Genomic DNA, 22,164 nt, shown 5'->3' on the forward strand with positions numbered 1-22,164 from the left:
CTATTGTTCTAAAAAATTGTGCTTCATGCTTGCACCTTGCATGGCTAAACTCTTTCAACTTTGTCTATCGACTTCTACCTTTCCTTATTGTTAGAAGTTTGCCTACATTCAGCCTTTCCCTAAAAAAGATGACCGTTCTAATCCCTCAAACTACCTTTCTATTGCTTTAATCTCTTGCTTGTCTAAAGTTTTTTAATCTATCCTCAATAGGAAGATTCTTAAACATGTCAATTCGCAATCTTCTATCTGATTGTCAGTATGGCTTCTGCCAAGGTTGCTCTACTGGTGATCTGGCTTTCCTTACTGAGTCTTGGTCATCCTTTTTTAAAGATTTCGGTGAAATTTTTGCTGTCGCATTAGACAAATCAAAAGTTTTTAATAAAGTCTGGCAATAAGCTTTGCTTTCAAAACTGCTCTCCTACGGTTTCTATCCTTCTCTCTGCAACTTATCTCAAGTTTCCGACTGTTCTATTGCTGCTGTGGTAGACAACCACTGTTCTCCTAAATCTATTAATAGTGGTGTTCCTCAGGGTTCTATCCTGTCACCCACTCTCTTTCTATTATTCACTAATGATCTTGACCAAACTTCTTTCCCTATCTACTCCTATGCTAATGATATCACCCTACATCTTTCCACATTCTTTCAGAGACAATTAACCCTTCAGGAAGTCAACAGATCACACAGGGACACTGCACAATGCCTGACTTCTGATCTTTCAAAGATTTCTGACTAAGGCACAGAAAATTTAGTAGTTTCCAATGCCTCAAAAACTCAATTCCTGCGGCTATCAACTCAACACAACCTTCCAGACAACTATCACCTCTTCGTCAATGACACTCAACTATCTCCCTCTTCCATACTGAATATCCTCAGTCTGTCCTTTACTCATAATCTCAACTAGAAACTTCACATCTCATCTCTTGCTAAAACAGCTTCTATGAAGTTAGGCGTTCTGAGGCGTCTCTGCCAGTTTTTCTCGCTCCTCTAACTGCTAACTCTGTACAAGGGCCTTATCTGCCCCTGTATGAAGTAATCTTTGCATGTTTGGGGGGTTCCACTCACACAGTTTTATTACATAGAGTGAAATCAAAAGCTTTTTGTCTCATCAACTCACCTCTCTGACTGACTGTCTTCAGCCTCTTTCTCACTGCTGAAATGTTGCATCTCTTTTTATCTTTTATCACTATTTTCATGCTAACTGTTCTATTGATCTTGCTATCTGCATGCCTCCCTTCCTCCTGTGGCCTCGCTGCACAAGGCTTTCTTCTTCCTCTCATCTCTATTCTGTCCAACTCCCTAATGCAAGAGTTAACCAGTACTCTCAATCATTCATACCTTTCTCAGGTAAACTCTGGAACTCCCAACCTGCTTCTGTATTTCCATCTTCCTATGACTTGACTTCTTTTAAGAGGTAGGTATCAAGACATTTCCTCCCTAATTTTAGGTAACCCTCAACTTATTTTCTAGAGAACCAAAATTCAAGTGGGCCTTTTTTTTTCCAATATTTTGTTGCCCTTGGCTAGCTCACTCTCCTACATAAAAAATGTGTTGAAGGGGCCAATTACAGAAGAGCACACTGATGACTCTGTAGCCATTATTTACAGAAGAAATTCAGCTTTAAGAATGAAAGGAGAGGAGAAAGAGCAGAGACTGCAGATTCCTGTATGAGGCTTTTTCATAACATTATCCCCCCCACATAGGAGGGGATTAAGCAATTCATCTCTTCTGACTGTGAGCCATAACTTATCTATAGTGCACTTTAGAATGCTCCATAACCTTCCAAAGCTTCTGAAGAGCAATTTGGAATAAACCCGGTGGGTGACTGATCCCAACCATAACAAACAGAGACGCACAACGGATGCTTCTTAACATCCGTAGGCCAGTGTTGGCTTGCTGGTCAAAGTCCAGTTTTTGGTTGACCTGTGATGATATTATTGAATTTTTTGGTTGGAGTCCAAATTGTATGAGGTCTAAGGAGTTTGGGGTTCAGGGGTCCACTGTATAAATAGATAATAGGGCTATGAAGATGCCTATCTGCACTGAATCCCCCCTCTGGGATACCACTACCTAACTAAACAAGCTACCTAAAATAAATAAATGAATAAGAAAAAAAAAATCTCAGGAATGCTTATCTGGCTTTGTTGCTCAATATAAACATTTTGCTGAGTTCTTTGGCCAGTCTGGATGAAGTGGCCTGCAGCACATTTTTTCAAAACACTGGAGGTGATTGTGTGAGATATTTTCAAGGAGAATAAGTAAACTCCCCATTCATATAAAACCACAAACATATGCAATACAAATACATAGAGCTAGATGACTATTAACACCATATCTGACTATATACATATTAGAAAAAATAAATAAATAAAATGTTATTTTAAAGAGATCTACAGAAAATGAATAAATAAAAATATTATAGAATCAAGCTAAAAAATCTAAATACTTCACCATTTCTATTCAATTCACAATTCTCAGCAAACTTATTACAGGTGTAGTTTTCTGTTGTGACTGTGAAAAAAAAATACAAGCAGCTTACATAAAAAATAATAATAATGTAGAAATTATATAAAAAAAATCTGTGTTCTTGATATTTAGCCAGAAAACAGAAATAATAATGTGGAAAATGTCAAGAATCCAAGAAACAAAAGTTCAAATCATAAAATCAACTTCATAATTAAACGACAAACAAGACTTACCAAACAAAAAACATGGAGAACATCCTTACACACAACAAAGGAGACTTCACAACATCCAATAAGGTAACTTTTGTTGCAGTATTTACTTCAGTTGTTATGCTTCTGTTTTCCTCTTCAGTGGAAGCATTCTGCAGTAAAATTGCAAGATGGTTGTTAATTACAACTATTTCATAAATATATCTTCATCTATTTCTGATAATTGAACCCACAAAAAAACTATATAAATAAAAAATAAATAAATTAATGAATTAATAATACTTAACCCTCGGCTATCGCGCTCAATTGGGGCCGAAATATCCGTGCCATAGCCGAAAACGCGATAGCCAAATTGATCTTGGCGGGAAGGCGGTTTTGGCCAATGAGTGCTCAGATATTCCATAACGTCATGGCGGGGCACGCGATAGCAGGCATCTGAGGTCGCAATAATGAAATTTTAGCAGCTTTTCATGTGTGCGCGATAGCAATAAAACGCGATAGCCAAAGTCACGATAGCCTAGGGTTGACTGTAATAACAATAATAAAATACAGTGGAGACTCAATTCTCGAACGTCTAAATAGTCAAACTTTTCAATAGTCAAAAGCAAAAGTTTGACTTAATACTAAAAAAAATACTTATTAGTCGAACGTCCATCCATGTGGCTGTAAACAAAGGGTGTCTCCCTTCCCGCCGTCCCAAGCACCCCAACGGTCCACTGCAGCCAGTTTATCCTTCGCTGTCGTAAGAATAACATTGTCCTGCGCTTTCTCTCTGCAGTTTTTTTTTTTTTTTTCATTTAGAAGCTTACAATGGCACCAAAAAGGCTTGTTAGTGGTGAGAATAAGCCTACAAGAAAGAATGTAGTGACAACCATTGAAAGGAAAAAGGAGATTATTGATAAATGCGAGAAAGGAGGAAGAATAACCGATCTTGCAGCTGAGTACTGTAAGGCTAAATCTACAGTAGCCACAATACTGAAGAAAACAGCTCATTAAAAGAGCAATTTAAGCAACCTGTGGCAGTAGAAGAAATGGAAAAATTGTTGATCAGATATACCAAAGGCAGATGGCTGGTGATTCTTTGTCAGAGGGCATAATTTGTGCAAAGGCTAGGCTGCTACATTGTGATCTTATTTCTGATACTACATCTGAGTCCAATGATGATTTTAAAGCAAGCAAAGGGTGGTTTGCAAATTTCAAGAAAAAAACTCCCACAAGTCAGGAATAAACATAATACTATACGTCACTGTGTCCGATTCCGCCACCTCTTCCACGCGCCTTACTGCTACACCTCGGGTCTCTTGCCATGTTGCTGGGAGACAACTTTTGAATGAGAGTGGTATCAGAAGGGCTTTGGAATTAACAGTTTCTACAATAATAGAGAGCGAAGATAGTGATGTTCTGGACTATGATAAAGATATAGGAGGTTCAACCACCAAGGGGGACATTCCACCACAACCACCAGCAACTCCTATTGTATGTATTTAATATATGTTTTTGCAAAAAATATACAAATTAAATCACTTTGCAAACATTTTGACTGATTGAGAGAGAGAGAGAGAGAGAGAGAGAGAGAGAGAGAGAGAGAGAGAGAGAGAGAGAGAGAGAGAGAGAGAGAGAGAGAGAGAGAGAGAGAGGGATACAAGGGGCCTGCTTTCTATCGCTCTAGCCAAGAGCGCTGGACCCGATCGGACGCAAGGCCACGTACACTGATGATACTACCTCATTCAACCTGTGATATTTTGGTAACCATAGCATCTAGAGACTTCTGATTTTTTGCATTGCAAAGAGGAAGAGTTGCTTGTGGGCAGAACACCATTTGTTCTCACTCGTTTATTGAATTTCCAAGTGTAATCAGTATGTGAATACAGGCTATTTTGTGTGTGTCTCACCAAACCTCCCGAGTTAGCACAAGCTAAAAATCCCAATATCTCCGAGTTTTAGGGGCTAATTGTGATGAAACTGGTCTGTTTTCGAAAAAAAAAAAAAAAAAAAAAATACGAAACATGATCTATATAACAAAGGAAGAGAAGTGTTTGCCAGGACACAAGACTATGAAAGACAAGCTAACCCTGTTTCTGTGAGCCAATGCTAGCAGCGACTGCAAAATTAAACTGCTGCTTTTTCTAAACTTGGGTTTGGCAATGGCTGGAACGAATGACCTGATTTATAGGTATCAATAGTCGAACTTTTTAATACTCGAACGGCCATCTGGAACGAATTAAGTTTGAGTATTGAGTCTCCACTGTATAAACAAATAAATAAATTCCTCTTCTAAATTGTCAAATTGAAAAAAACTTAAGATTTAATAGGAAAGCTGCATTGGACACACACACACACACACACACACACACACACACACACACACACACACACAGAGTGCCATAGGGGTCAGTATTGGCACCAATACTTTTCCTTATTTATATTAACGACATGCCAGAAGGAGTGAAAAGTTACATAAATCTGTTTGCAGATGATACAAAACTGTGCAGAGTTATAAAGCAAAAAGAGGATTGTGAAATACTGCAAGAAGACCTAAATAAGATCTGGGAATGGAGTAAAAAGTGGGAAATGGAATTCAATGTGAACAAAAGCCATGTCATGGAAATGAGAAAGAGTGAAAGACGACCCGTGGGAATCTATAAGATGGGAGATGGAGTAGAACTGGAGAAAGTAAAAAAGGAAAAGGACTTAGGAGTGACGATGGAAGACAACAATCAACCAGTAAGCCATATTGATAGAATTTTTAGAGAAACATATAATTTGCTTAGGAATATAGGAGTAGCATTTCACTACATGGACAAAGAAATGATAAAGAAATTGATAAGTACTATAATAAGACCCAGATTGGAATATGCAGGAGTAGTGTGGACCCCTCATAAAAAGAAACACATAAGGAAGTTGGAGAGACTACAAAAAATGGCTACAAGAATGGTTCCAGAATTTGAAGGGATGACATATGAGGAGAGACTAAAGGCTATGGATCTACCAACCCTGGAAAAAAGATGGGAGAGAGGAGATCTGATACAAGTTTATAAATTGATCAATGGAATGGACCAAGTGGATAATAAGAAACTGATCCTGAGAGAAGAATATGACATTCGAAGCACAAGATTGCATAGTAAAAAGCTGAGAAAAGGAAGATGTCTGAGAGATGTTAAAAAATATAGTTTCCCGCAAAGATGTATTGAGCCGTGGAACAGTTTAAAAGAAGTAGTGTCTGCAACAAGTGTGCATACTTTTAAAGTAAGATTGGATAAATGTAGATATGGAGACAGGGCCACACAAGCATAAAGCCCAGGCCCTGTAAAACTACAACTAGGTAAGAACACACACACACACACACACACACTAGATAAATACAACTAGGTAAATACACACACACACACACACACACACACACACACACACACACACACACACACACACACACACACACACACATATATATATATATATATATATATATATATATATATATATATATATATATATATATATATATATATATATATATATATATATATATATATATATATATATATATATATATATATATATATATATATATATATATATATATATATATATATATGGATATATGGATAAAAGAGATATGAACTTAGAGGAAAGGGAAAAAGAGAAAGTGCTAAGAAGTGAAGCTAAGGAAAAAATGAGAAAAGGACAGAGATAGAGAAGAAGAATTTTTACTGGAGGGTTCTGGATATGAGACTAAAGAAGTGGTACCTAAGCAAAAAAGAGGAGGTTGTGGAGGATGCAATAAATTAAGAGTGACATACTAACATAGATGGGTTGTTATCAAGCATATTGGAAGTTCGGGATTATTTGAAAGAGAAGCAGCCAGATGTAATGTGCATCGTTGAAACAAAACTGAGAGCAGAGATCCATGTCAACTTTAAAGAGGAGGGATATAATACCTGGAGGAGGGACAGGAAGGATATAATACCTGGAGGAGAAACAGGAAGGATAAAGGAGGAGGAGGAGGAGTGCTAATAATGGTTCGAGATAATATATTTGTGGAGGATGTGCAATATGGTAAGAACAAAGTGGAAATAATGGGAGTAACAATCAAAACAGAAGATTTGAAGAAAAGAAAAATTATAGTTACATATGTTCCACCAAAGACTAATACATGGGGATCAGAAAAACATAAAGATATGCAAAGAGAGGTGATAAAGCGCCTAGATAACATAAGAAGAATACTCTTAGTTGGAGACTTTAACTGTAAAATAATAAACTGGAGAGAGATGGAAGTAATGGATAACGCTGGGCAGTGGAGCGAGAAAGTGTTACGGTGGACTATGGTTAATACAACGGACCAGTTGGTGGAAAAGTCAATAAGGTACAGGGGGAAGAAGAACCATCGTTGCTTGACCTAGTTTTCACAAAGAAACTAGAGCCCCCTTCAATCATACAATACCTTAGTCCAATGGGGAGAAGTGATCATGTGACATTAAAGATGCAAAATTCAGGAGGAAGATGAGATAAGTTACAGAGAGGACTATACAGGAGAGAGATTAAATTATGCAAGAGCGGATTTTGAAAAATTGAGGATCTATTTTACTGATATTGAGTGGAGTAATATTACGTACAAAAAGACTGTACAAGGGAAATATGATATATTCTTACAGAAATACAATGAAGGAGTAAAAAAGTTTGTTCCTGTTTATAGAGTTCAGAAAAAAATACATGTTTGGTACAATGCTAGATGCATACAAGCAAAAAGGGCAAATGATAAAGCATGGAATAAACTCTTAAAGCAGAGAAACAACTATAACAGACGGCAGTACAAAGATGCTACAAATGAATATATTAGAGTAAGGAAAGAGGAAGAAAGAAATTTTGAGAAAGATGTAGTGGATAAAAGCAAAGATGAACCCAAACTTTTCTACAAGTTTATAAACAGCAAAACAAAGAGTAAGGAAACAATTGAAGAAATAATTAAAGAAGGGAAGATATACCAAACAGAGAAGGAAATGTGTGAGATAATGAATGAGAGCTTCAAAATGGTATTCACTGTAGAAAATAATTTCACAGAACCTAATAGGAAATTAGATTGCCAAGGATTACAGGAGACTGCAGAGCACAAAGATGATATTGGAAGATTGTTTGATAAGTTGGAAGTCAGAAAAGCAATGGGGCCAGATGGTGTATCAGGCTGGTGTTAAAAGAATGTAAAGAGCAATTACTGGATCCAATTTGGGAAATAATTACAAGTTCAACAAATAAGGGAAAGTTCCACTAGAATGGATGAGAGCCAACATAATACAGTAATACTCTGCCTAACGAACGTTCGTCTAACGAATTTCCGGTTTAATGTACTATATAAAGTTAGACCAAAAAGTCCGCATAACGTACAACTATATCCGTTTTAGCAAATTTTCTGTGTTTGAATTTGCCAGGTGAGGGACCGAATGCGGCAGCTTCGCTGTGATTGCCTAGCTTCCTGCCTCTGTCTCTAGCGCTCCTGGAGCTGGATCCAAGATTCTTTAACAACGTCAGAGCAACCTCCTGCCGCGAAACGGCATCCATGAACGCTTGGAGGGACGGTGACAAGGTAGCTATCAGGTTGCTGAGGTTGCTGGGAACACCACCTCTGGGGTGGTGTTATTGTATTATTGTCAGGGATGGTCGTTCTTCCTAGACCGTGAAGTCACCAGTTGACTTATAATTACATAATTACCGTGGATAGTTTCGTGAACGAAGCCTCGCCTGCCGAGTACCGGGCAGTTTCATTAGGAGGCGACATGGGTAACCGGTAGTGGCTTCCCGTCAGTTCCTCCTCTTGCCAGCGAGCACGTTACTTCCCCGCTTTCTTTCTTATATGTAAGTGTTCTCGTTAGTTTTTATTTACCGTTCGTGGGTTCTTGTTTTGGGTTATCATATCATTTGGGATTTACTGATGTGTTAATTGGGTATTGTGGTACTGTTTCCAGTGGGGAAACTGTCTTGTGTGTGTGACTGTGGCTCGCGTCTGGCTATGTGGTGTATGTCGCACCGAGAAAGAGAGAGGGCTCACTCCAGCACGTTGCGACGGAGTCACGAGAAGGCGTCGGCTGTCTTGCCTGTCACAAGACACCAGCTGACCAGGACTTGGAGTGAGAAGGCAACGACTGGGCACCAGCGCAGCTTGTTGGCGCGTTATAGCTTGCCAGGGTGACGATCAGAGCTGTGGGTGTTATGTACGCAGCCAGTTCGCTAGGAGCTGTTTCCTACCCCATTGTCTCCACTCTCGTCTGTACTGGACATCGTGCACAGTGACCGGCGCAGTGTGGTGTCCAGCATAAGTACTACATGGCCTGGGTGTCCACTGGAGTGGTGTCGTCCAGAGTGGCTGGCGTGGATACTACGTAGCTGGCCTGTGTGTGCTATCTTGTTGTGTGCGTGTGTGCTATCTTGTTGTGTGCATGTGTTACCTTATGTGTACGTGTGCGTGTGTGTTGTGTTTGTGTTGCATTCTGGTGTATGTATGGTGCTGTGTATGTGTTGTGGTGTATGTGCCGTGGTGTTAGGTGTTGCAGTGAGTTCTTCCCTCTGCATATATATATATATATATGTGTGTTTGTTTGTATGCTTGTGAGTAAGTGGTATTGTATTTGTTCCGTTTAAGTATATGTGACTACTGTAACAATTTATTTGGTTGTCCTTGGTGGGTGGTGACACAGACACTCAAAGCACTTTTCATGAGGGGCGGTGACTCATGCCACTGTAAGACCTTTCCGCTGGGCTCACCCCTAGTTCGCCCTTTACAATTATATATGCATTTATGTCCACAAAACATTTCTATTAGCTTTTTACAAACCTTGCCCCTAAGAAAGGATTGTTTTGTAATGCATAAAGTGAAATCTTACATGGAATACCAAATAATAAAGCAGAGATGAGATCGGCCACAGACGAAGTGGAGACTTATGGCGACTTGGCCACTTCTTCTTGTGACCCTTTTAGCTTGCGTGTTGTCTTTCACCACGATATTAAATTTGTTTCCACTCCTCTATTGCCTGCCATAATGGATATCATATCATAGTATTCATATATGCTCATGCCATGAAGATAACCTCGACTCCGTGGCACTGAGTGACAGTGAATTACTAATGAAATACCGCGGTATTTCATTAGTAAGGAAAGGCAACTGAACCACTAAACTACAGACCAGTGTCACTTACAAGTGTAGCAGGGAAGTTGTGTGAAATAATCATAAAAGAAAAATGGGTTAAATTTGTAGAAGAGGAGCAAGTCATATCGGACAGACAATTTGGGTTCAGGACAGGGTGGTCATGTGTATCAAACTTATTAGGCTTCTACTCGAGAGTTATCGCAGGACTTGAAAACAAAGATGGATGGGTAGACACAGTATACCTGGACATTAAAAAGGCTTTTGATAAAGTCCCGCAGGGAAGACTTCTTTGGAAACTAGAGAACATAGGAGGACTGCGTGGAACCTTACTCAAATGGACAAGAGATTATTTGAAGGATAGGGAAATGAGAACTGTGATCAGAGATACATACTCATCTTGGGGTAAAGTAAGTAGCAGAGTGCCACAAGGATCAATGTTAGCCCCCATTATGTTTGAAATTTATGTAAACAGTTATATAAATGATGATGCAAAGTTGCTAAGAGTTATGAAAACCAGAGAGGACTGTTTGCTGTTGCAGGAAGATTTAAACAAGAACTATGAATGGAACAAGAAGTGTAAAATTGGAATTTAATGCCAAGAAATGCCAAACAATGGAACTAGGAAAGAGTAAGAGAAGACCAGTATGGAACTATTTGATGGGAGAGGAACAAATAATGAATACTAAAGAAGGAAAAGATCTTGGGAGTGATCATACAAGAAAATCTGAGCCCTGAAAAACACATAAGAAAGATATTTGGAATATCATATAAAATGTTGATTAATATAAGAGTGGCATTTCATTACATGGATAAAGATATGATGAAAAAATCATCACAAACATGATACGCCCAAGGCTGGAATATACAGCAGTGGTGTGGTCTCCGAGCTCTAAAAAGTATATAATAAAATTGGAAAGGATACAGAAGATTGCTACAAAGACGGTGCCGGAATTAAAGGACTTCACACACACACACACACACACATATATATATATATATATATATATATATATATATATATATATATATATATATATATATATATATATATATATATATATATATATATATATATATATCCTGATAGGGTCCCTCCTATTGTTCTCAAAAACTGTGCTTCCATGCTTGCAACTTGCCTGGCTAAACTCTTTCAACTTTGTTTATCAACTTCTACCTTCCTTCTTGCTGGAAATTTGCCTACATTCAGCCTGTTCCTTAAAAAGGTGACCGTTCTAATCCCTCAAACTACCATTCTATTGCTTTAATCTTTTGCTTGTCTAAGTTTTATTAATCTATCTTGAATAGGAAGATTCTCAAACATCTGTCACTTCCCAATCTTCTATCTGATCGCCAGTATGGCTTCCGTCAAGGTTGCTCTACTGGTGATATTCTGGCTTTCCTTATTGAGTCTTGGTCATCCTCTTTTAGAGATTTTGGTAAAACTTTTGCAGTAGAGTTAGGCATAGCAAAATCTTTTGATAGAATCTAGCATAAGGCTTTGATTTCAAAACTGCTCTCCTATGGTTTCTTTCCTTCTCTCTGCAACTTTATCTCAAGTTTCGTTTCCAACTGTTCTATTGCTGCTGTGGTAGACGGCCACTGTTCTTCTAAATCTATTAATAGTGGTGTTTCTCAGGGTTCTGTCCTGTCACCCACTCTTCTTCTATTATTCATTAATGACCTTAACCAAACTTCTTGTCCTATCCACTCCTACACTGATGATATCACCCTACATCCTTCCACGTCCTTTCAGAGACGACCAACCCTTCAGGAAGTCAACAGATCACGCAGGGATGCCATAGAACGCCTGACTTCTGATCTTTCCAAGATTTCCAGTTGGGGCAAAGAAAATCTAGTAGTTTTCAATGTCTCAAAACTCAATTCCTCCATCTATCAACTCGACACAACCTTTCGGACAACTATCCCTTCTTCTTCAATGACACTAAACTGTCTTCCACTTCCACACTGAATATCCTCGGTCTGTCCTTTACTCATAATCTCAACTGGAAACTTCACATCTCATCTCTTGCTAAAACATCTTCTATGAAGTTAGGCGTTCTGAGTTGTCTCTGCCAGTTTTTTGCGCCCCTCCAACTGCTAACTCTGTACAAGGGCCTTATCCGCCTCTGTATGGAGTACTTATGCATGTTTGGAGGGGTTCCAGTCACAATTTTATTAGATAGGGTGGAATCAAAAGCTTTTCATCTCATCAGCTCACCTCCTCTGACTGTCTTCAGCCTCTTTCTCACCACTGAAACGTTGCATCTCTTTCTATCTTTTATAGCTATTTTCATGCTAACTGTTCTACTGATCTTGCTAACTGCATGCCTCCTCTCCTCTTGCGGCTTTGTTGCACAAGGCTTTCTTCTTCCTCTCATCCTTATTCTGTCCAACTCTGTAACGCAAGAATTAACCAGTACTCTCAATCATTCATACCTTTCACTGATAAACTCTAGAACTTCCTCCCTGCATCTATATTTCCAACTTCCTATGGCTTGTCTTCTTTTAAGAGGGAGGTATCGAGGCATTTGCTCCATAATTTATGGCTGATGCTTTTCTTCTCTAGAGAACCAGCACTCACATGGGCCTTTCTTTTTTTATCTTTTTTTTTTCCTTGGGTGGCCCTCTTTCCTTACACACACACACACACACACACACACACACACACACACATATATATATATATATATATATATATATATATATATATATATATATATATATATATATATATATATATACAGGTAGTCCTCGATTTATACGGTAGATGCATTCCAGAAGGGACCATATAAAGTAAAAATTGTATAAAGTTAGGAATGAATACCCAACTCCCTAGACTTTCTTTTTTGTATAACTTTTAACTTTCTTGAAACCGTATAATTCTGAGGAATTCGTACATTATGATGAATAACCCTATTTTTGGACACCATATAACTCTGAATTCGTATAAAGTAAATTCGTATAAATCGAGGACTACCTGTATGTATGTATGTATGTATGTGTATATATATATATATATATATATATATATATATATATATATATATATATATACAGGCAACCCCCCTTTAACGAAGGTTCACACAACGAAATTCCGCTACAACGAAGGTTTCATTTAACTACCATCTGCTCGTTTAACGAACACCGAACTCGCTTTAACGAAGTTTTATCCAGGTAATTTTTTTTTCAAAATTTGAAAGCCCCACCATATCACGCAAGCTGACAGGCTTTTGATTACACCAGGAGCTGCTGGTAATGAGGCCTGCCTCAGGAAAAATCCTGGGACACCTATTGAATAAAGATCAAGATCAAGATCAAGCCTCTCGTGGACAACACGCGCAACACTCACTCCCCAGTCAAAACATAACAGCCTCAGCAGCAGCTTGTCTCTCCTAGCTCAACTTACCACCAAAACGCCCTGCAATTGGCCTTGTGTTCGTAAGAAGACCAGGAAGTCTCTTACTCTCCAAATGAAGCTAGATATTATTCACAGACATGAGAGAGGCCAGAAAACTATAGCAGTGCTGGCCACTATCTTGACTCCATATTATACTGTCTCTATTTTCAAGTCAGCAGACTCTATTAAGGAGGCTGGTGAGACCGTATCTTCCTTGCAAGCTAAAAGAACCACCCGAACTCTTGACTCTACAATGGATGAAATGGAAAGCCTTGTGGAAATGTGGTACATAAGTTTTGTATGCAGTACAATGATGCGCACTTTGTTTACATTCCACAGGTTGCCGGTTAGTGTCTTTCCCGTTTCACTCTTCCTCCCTTCATAAAGTTAAGATCATCAACATTATAAAGTTACATACATACATACATTAGTGTACATTATAATGACTTAAATTAAACTACCTAAATGTTTAACTTCATAATTTTTACTTTCATTAAACCTTTTACTGTACTATGATGCACTCTCGCTTTACTTACTTTCAATGGAAGTTCAAATCAGGGGTTAAACTTGTTAAAATCGATTTGCTTAACGAAGTTTCGCTTAACGAAGTGTTTGTTAGGAACGTAACCCCTTTGTTAAACGGGGGTTGCCTGTATATATTGTTACGTTCACCGGTTAAATGGGTAAAATTGGCATCGAGGAGCCAGTGAACAATAACAATAAAAAATTTTAAAAACACTGCAGGTTCAACTCGTGAGGAAATGCAAAGGGGGGGTACTTAAAAAGCTATTTAATACCCCAATAACAATGAAACTGACATAACCATATAGATATAACATAAAACACGTGAAACTGACATACACATATACATATAACACATAAATAAATACAACAATAAAGAACCCAACTTAATACCTAACAATAATACTAATCCTATATGGAGGCAATTTGGAAAAAACGGGACGAGGGGAAGTGATACTTATGAGGTGTCGCAGTGGTAAGTGCTGGGTGAGGTGGATCCCACGGTAGTCCAAGAGGCGTTGTGTTCACTGACCTCAACTGACTTCCAGAAATCAGGGAGCTTGCTTAACACTTTCGCTTGAGTCGAATGGGGCTGTGAATCCAACTTTGGGACAGTAGCAGAGCTTTATGAGACGGTGACTTGGAGGGTTCATGAGACAGTGACGTGGAAGGTTCATGAGACGGTGACGTGGAAAAGGAGGTGGAGAGGTGGCAAACAAGGTAGCAAGCGGAGGAGGTGATGGTATTGGGTGTGTTTATATGGGTATATATATATATATATATATATATATATATATATATATATATATATATATATATATATATATATATATATATATATATATATATATATATATATATATATATATATATATATACAGGCAACCCCCGTTTAACGAAGGGGTTCCTAAAAAACAATTTGTTAAGCGAAACTTCGTTAAGCGAACTGATTATAACAAGTTTAACCCCTGATTTGAACTTCCATTGAGAGTAAGAAAAGCGAGAGTGCATCATAGTACAGTAAAAGGTTTAATGAAAGTAAAAATTATTAAGTTAAACATTTAGGTAGTTTAATTTAAGTCATTATAATGTACACTAATGTATGTATGTACGTAACTTTATAATGTTGATGATCTTAACTTTATGAAGGGAGGGAGAGTGAAACGGGAAATACACTAACCGGCAACCTGTGGAATGTAAACAAAGTGCGCATCATGGTACTGCATACAAAACTTATGTACCACATTTCCACAAGGCTTTCCATTTTATCCATTGTAGAGTCACGAGTTCTGGTGGTTCTTTTAGCTTGCAAGGAAGATGAGGTCTCACTAGCCTTCTTAATAGAGTCTCTTGACTTGAAAATAGTAGACAGTAGATGGAGTCAAGCCATGGTGGGAAGCAATGTTATTAGTTTTCTGGCCTTTCTCTTGTCTGTGAATAATACCCAGCTTCACTTCGAGAATAAGACACTTCCTGGTCTTCTTAGGAACGTTAGGCCACATTGCAGGGTGTTTTGGTGGTAAGTTGAACTAAGGAAGATGAGCTGCTGGTGACGCTGTTATGTTTTGACTGGACAGTGAGTGGTGCGTGTGATCTTGATCTTGATCTTGATGCTACAGGTGACACAGAATTTCTTCTGAGTCAGGCCTTTGTATCGGCAGAGCCTGTGTTGTCCACGAGAGGCTTGATCTTGATCTTTATTCTACAGGTGTCTCAGGATTTCTCCTGAGGCAGGCCTTAGTACTAGCAGCTCCTGATGTATTCAAAAGCCTGTCAGCTTGCATGATACAGTGGGGCTTTCAAATTTGGAAAAAAAATTACCTGGATAAATCTTCGTTAAAGCGAGTTTGGTGTTCGTTAAACGAGCAGATGGTAGTAAATAAAACTTTCGTTATAGCGAAATTTCGTTGTGTGAACCTTCGTTAAACGGGGGTTGCCTGTATATATATATATATATATATATATATATATATATATATATATATATATATATATATATATATTCATATATGTAGTTGTTAGTTACTGTTTCAAGTATGGGTGAATGGTTTTGAGATTGATTTCAGAGTAAGGTTGATAGCAACTGATAAGAACAAGGCAGATATGTTAACTAGGGTGCCCAAGAAGTGGTTGACTACTAGCAACACTGATGAACAAAACTTCTGTGCAGGAGCCTTGAACTTGAAGGAGGAGCATGATGCCCACCACTTCGGTGTTGATAGGACGTTGTTCCTCGCTTGGCAGCTGGATCCCAGTATATCCAGGGCGGCCGTTCAGAGAGTTGTAAGGCAATGTGACCGATACCAAATGATAAATCCTGCGCCAGTAAGACATAATGGAGGAGAAATAAATGCTTCAGAGAATTGGCAAAGAGTTGCCATCGATGTCACCCACTACAGGCACCAACCGTACCTGAGCATTATTGATTGTGGACCAAGCAGATTTGCTTTGTGGAAGGAGTTGAGAATGGAAACAGCAAACCATATAGCACAGATTCTTAATGACATTTTTCTAGAGAGAGGACCAGTTTCTGAACTACTAATGGATAATGCCACAGTATTTAGATCGGTGTTGATAGAGAATTTATGCAATAAGTGGAACATCAAGAGATTGTTTCGCGCAGCATATAGACCCAGTGGCAATGGTATAGTGGAACGTAATCACCGTACTATTTAGACTACAGCAGAGAAAAGTAACAGAAGCTGTTTTCTGGTACAATATGACACCGCGACTGAGTCAAAATGAGGAATCTGTTCCACATCGTGCGTTATTCAAGTACTGTTGGCGGCATCCCTCTGTGTGTCCAGTTGAGGAGAATGCATCTGTGGAGATCGGAGAGGAAGTATGGGTGAAACCTGCGGATGGCCGATGTACAACCCCGTGGACTAAGGGTTTGGTTACTCGAGTAAACTCGAGGAACAATATATCTGTAAATGGAATGCCACGGCATGTACTAGATGTCAGGAAAGTTGTACTTCCAACAAACGATTTGGTTATTGTGTCAGAGGAAGAGGAAGATGAGGATGTTCAAGTGCAAGAAGATGGTGATAGTCCTGATGCTGCAGAGATCACTAGCGAGCCTAGGTATCCGGTTAGAGATAGGCAAAGACCAGTGTGGTCAAAAGATTATGTTTTCTATTAATCTGTTTCTTTTGTTGGTGAGGTTGGGGTTATGTGTTTTTTGTTTGTATATACATGTGATCTTAAGATTAGGGTGAGGTGTAGTTGTTAGTTATTGTTTCAAGTATGGGACAGTCAGGGGGCTGGACTTGGTTGGGAGCGGTTGTAGCTCTCTCGGGATTGTTGTTGGCTGAGCTTGGTATGGGAGAGGTTGTGTGAGCCATGGTACAAAAGTTATTGTACCAGCCAGTTATTGTGAGCCAGCTATCGTTGTTGTTGTCATCATCTTGTGGTCTCGTTGTTGTTTGGTTGGGAGAGGTAGTAAATACTACGCTACTACGTGATTACAATATATATAATATATATATATATATATATATATATATATATATATATATATATATATATATATATATAGTGGAAACTCAATACTCGAACATCTAAATAGTCAAACTTTTCAATAGTTGAACGCAAAAGTTCGACTTAATACTGGAAAAAATACCTATTAGTCATATGTCCGTCCACATGGCTGTCAACAAAAAGTCTCTCCCTTCCCGCCGCCCCACGTACCCCACCGGTCCACCACAACCAGTTGATCATCGCTGTCGTAAAAATAACATTGTCCTGCACTTTCTCTCCAGTTTTTTTTTTTTTTTTTTTTTTTACATTTAGAAGCTTACAATGGCATCGAAGAGGCTTGTTAGTGGCGAGAATAAGTCTACAAGAAAGAATGTAGTGACAATCATCGAAAGGAAAACGGAGATTACTGATAAATTCAAGAATAGAGGAAGAATAACCGATTTTGCAGCTGAGTACTCTATGGCTAAATCTATAGTAGCCACAATACTGAAGAAGACAGCTCATTAAAAGATCTGATGTGGTGATTGGTGTGAAAAGGCAATTTAAGGGACCTGTGGCAGTGGAAGAAATGGAAAAATTGTTGATTGAATACACCAAGGGCTGGTGATTCTTTGTCAGAGGGCATAATTTGTGTGAAAACTAGGCTACTGCATCGTGATCTTATTTCTGATACTACATCTGACTCAAATGATGATTTTAAAGCAAGTAAAGGGTGGTTTGTGAATTTCAAGAAAAGAACTGGAATTCATTCTGTTGTGAGGCAAGGCGACCCCGCAAGTGCTAATAGAATTGCCGCTGAGTAATTTGTGCCAGAATTTAAAAAAATTGTAGATAAGGAGCACTTAAGCCCACAACAGATCTTTAATTATGATAAAACTGGCCTGTTTAAAAAAAAAAAAAAAAAACATGGTCTATATAGCAAAGGAAGAGAAGTGTTTGCCAGGACACAAGCCTATGAAAGACAGGCTAACTCTGCTTCTGTGTGCCAATGCTAGAGGCAACTGCAAAATTAAACCGCTGTTTTTTTCTAAATTTGGGTTTGGCAATGGCTGGAACGAATTACCTGATTTATAGGTATCAATAGTCAAACTTTCTAATACTCAAACGGCCATTTGGAATGAATTAAGTTCGAGTATATATATATATATATATATATATATATATATATATATATATATATATATATATATATATACAGTAAGGTCCCGGGTTATGTCGGTCTCGAGTTACGTCAAACTCACACTTACGTCAGTCCACTATAAGGCAATTTAAGATTTAAAAAATTAAAAATTTATGAATCGTAAAGCGCGGGGTTTATTGTTATTGTTGGCCGCCAGGCGTCACTATAATCCGACTCAAATATGAAGGCCGCTGAGGGGGGGGAGGGAGACCTAACGGGGATTCCCCGGCTGCGGCGTCGCCAAGCATCGTAGCACATGTTTGAATCTCATTATTAACTTACATCTTAATGAACCGTCATAAAAGTGTATTCCTCTAAATTTCTAATAAGGATGTATAGAGAGCTTTGAATATTGTTTTAGTGTAATGAAGACAATGATTTTGTATAGATATCACAAAATGTAGCACCACTGCTATCCAGCGTTGCTACTTTTCAAAGTTGGACATGGGTGAGGTCAACCTCCCTGACCGCTGATAATCCCCAGGTCAAATCGAGTCACTCCTCCCGTCCCTGTCGCTCAGGATGGAAGGTGAATATCTCGTCCGCGCTACTCGCCCTCGCAACCTTCAATGTCAAGAGAAATTGATTATTTACAGCGTCAACAAGTTCTGCTTAGAGGATTCTTTTATTATCAATGTGGAGGACACTTCTGACGAAGAACTGTCTGATTAAATAGCTGAGAGAGGATTATGTCTACAGGGTAAAACCTCTATAAAAAAAAAACGCACCTTAACTCTGGGTGTGGTGTGGAAAAAAGAATAAAATAAAACAACAAAAAAGATTGATGTCTACTTGTCTATTTTAGAGAGAGAGAGAGAGAGAGAGAGAGAGAGAGAGAGAGAGAGAGAGAGAGTGTATGCCGCGTCACAGGAGAACCAATACGTAAACTGTTGAAAGACTCGCACAAGTAGGATTACACACACACACACACACACATGCATGAGAGAACTATATAGTAATAAGAAACAGGAGAAAGTAGTAACAAGCCACAGAGAGAGAGAGAGAGAGAGAGAGAGAGATGGACGTTTCTCCACACTTCAGTGTTAATCCTATAATTGGGGCTGCGACGTTTGGCGACGCCGCAACCGGGGAATTCCCGATAGGTCTCCCCCCTCAGCGGCCTTTATATTTGTGTCGGACTATAGTGGTTATCCGCCACACTGCCCACCTCACGCTTGAATACAATAACACTCTACGTACCTCAGTTCCACCACACCGTCGCCCCTGGCAAGAGTGTTCCTACATCTGTGTTTGCTGACTATCTTAGTATCTTGCTCAATGGCACCAAAAAGAAAACTCCTGAGTGATAGCAGTGATGCTAAGAAAAGGAAAACCATTACGCTACAAGAAAAAGTGGACATTATTAAAAAAACATGAGAAGGGAGGCAGCAGCTGTGTGTGAGGGAGTGAATAAGAAAATGGGAAGCCCGTTACCATGAGAACGGGGAAGTTGACGACCTTGAGGGCTCACACACCTATCACAACAATAACAACTCCGGAGCCTTCGCCTGGGCCACACGACACTTGCAGCTGACTTGCACCGTCTGCTGATCCCTATTGCCCTTTCCTATTGCATTTCCTGCCCCGCTGCCCACGCTTCTACTCCCACCGCACTGCACTACGCTCCCAGCTGTCCGCCCTGGGCGTCACAACATTCAACCTGCCCACCCACCTGGCGGCCTCAGGCGTCCACCCCTCTGGCAACATGCAGTCCTTCGCGTTCGCGGCCCTAATCAACAACAAAAACAAGCTTGTGTTTCATATTCCTACATAGTTGTAAATAATGTACCAATATAACAATATAACTTTTTACTTACCTGAATAACCATAAAAAATTATTGGTTGAAAACTCGATACAAAAACTCCAGTTACGTACAAAAATCGACTTACGTCATGTTTCAGGAACGTAACTCTGACGTAACTCGGGACCTTACTGTATATGTATATATATATATATATATATATATATATATATATATATATATATATATATATATATATATATATATATATATATATATATATATATATATATATATATATATATATATATATATATATATATATATATATATATATATATATATATATATATATATATATATATATATATATATATATATATATATATATATATATATATATATATATATATATATATATATATATATATATATATATATATATATATATATATATATATATATATATATATATATATATATATATATATATATATATATATATATATATATATATATATATATATATATATATATATATATATATATATATATATATATATATATATATATATATATATATATATATATATATATATATATATATATATATATATATATATATATATATATATATATATATATATATATATATATATATATATATATATATATATATATATATATATATATATATATATATATATATATATATATATATATATATATATATATATATATATATATATATATATATATATATATATATATATATATATATATATATATATATATATATATATATATATATATATATATATATATATATATATATATATATATATATATATATATATATATATATATATATATATATATATATATATATATATATATATATATATATATATATATATATATATATATATATATATATATATATATACATACAGGTATTTCTCAATTTATGCGTGTTCAGATTATGCAATTTTAAAATAACATGAGGTAAAAATCCTAGTTATTTTTTCAAATCACATGACTTATTTAGAATAACACAATGTTAAGATGCTTTGCTCAAAGTCAAGGTTCAAGGTTCCAACATAGCATTTGCAACAGTGCTGGATTGAACTGTTGTTTCTTCCTTCATTCACTACAATTGATTCTCTCATCTAAATGTTTTATTTTCCTTTCTTTGGCAGTAATCATGCACTGTTATTTTTAATAACTGGTATGGCAAATCTCAGGAATCACAAGATTCTGCAAAATGTTTGTTTGGGCCACCATATTGTCATTATAACTGATTTGCAGCACAGAGATGCTTCACTTTCAGGACAGCTAGTGATGCATGCTAAACATTTCCAGGAATGTCAGTGTGTATCGTCTTGCTGTCAGATAGACATCATTACTATAGCAGTGATAATCCTTTATTTATTACAGGTGAGAGGTGCACAAAAGCATTTTACATACGATATGTGCTGCAGTCAAGGTTCAAGGTTCCAACATAGCATTTGCAACAGTGCTGGATTGAACTGTTGTTTCTTCCTTCATTCACTACAATTGATTCTCTCATCTAAATGTTTTATTTTCCTTTCTTTGGCAGTAATCATGCACTGTTATTTTTAATAACTGGTATGGCAAATCTCAGGAATCACAAGATTCTGCAAAATGTTTGTTTGGGCCACCATATTGTCATTATAACTGATTTGCAGCACAGAGATGCTTCACTTTCAGGACAGCTAGTGATGCATGCTAAACATTTCCAGGAATGTCAGTGTGTATCGTCTTGCTGTCAGATAGACATCATTACTATAGCAGTGATAATCCTTTATTTATTACAGGTGAGAGGTGCACAAAAGCATTTTACATACGATATGTGCTGCAGGAACCACAGGGTAGGGGGCCCTCTCAGATGCTCTCCCACACACAGCCCAATTTTTAAGGCAAATAGTTTCATTATAACACAGGAAGCAATTTGCCAAGAGGGAACCCCATTGCCACCCCATCAGGTTGTTGATACAACTTGTTATTAAAAATA

The 22,164-nt window shown here is 37.6% G+C and overlaps 1 protein-coding gene across 7 annotated transcripts in view; it reads right to left on the reverse strand.

Annotated features, from left to right (window-relative positions):
* The window catches only part of LOC123516493 (organic cation transporter protein-like), a 95,421-nt gene that overhangs the window by 28,530 nt on the left and 44,727 nt on the right, over positions 1-22,164 (reverse strand). For all 7 annotated transcript variants that reach the window (XM_045275863.1, XM_045275867.1, XM_045275868.1 and 4 more), the window contains exon 8: positions 2,698-2,825. In XM_045275863.1, the coding sequence (XP_045131798.1) occupies positions 2,698-2,825 (128 nt within the window). The remainder of the gene's footprint in view (positions 1-2,697; positions 2,826-22,164) is intronic.

Source organism: Portunus trituberculatus, chromosome 41 (genome assembly GCF_017591435.1).
Source record: "Portunus trituberculatus isolate SZX2019 chromosome 41, ASM1759143v1, whole genome shotgun sequence".
Taxonomy (NCBI): domain Eukaryota; kingdom Metazoa; phylum Arthropoda; class Malacostraca; order Decapoda; family Portunidae; genus Portunus; species Portunus trituberculatus.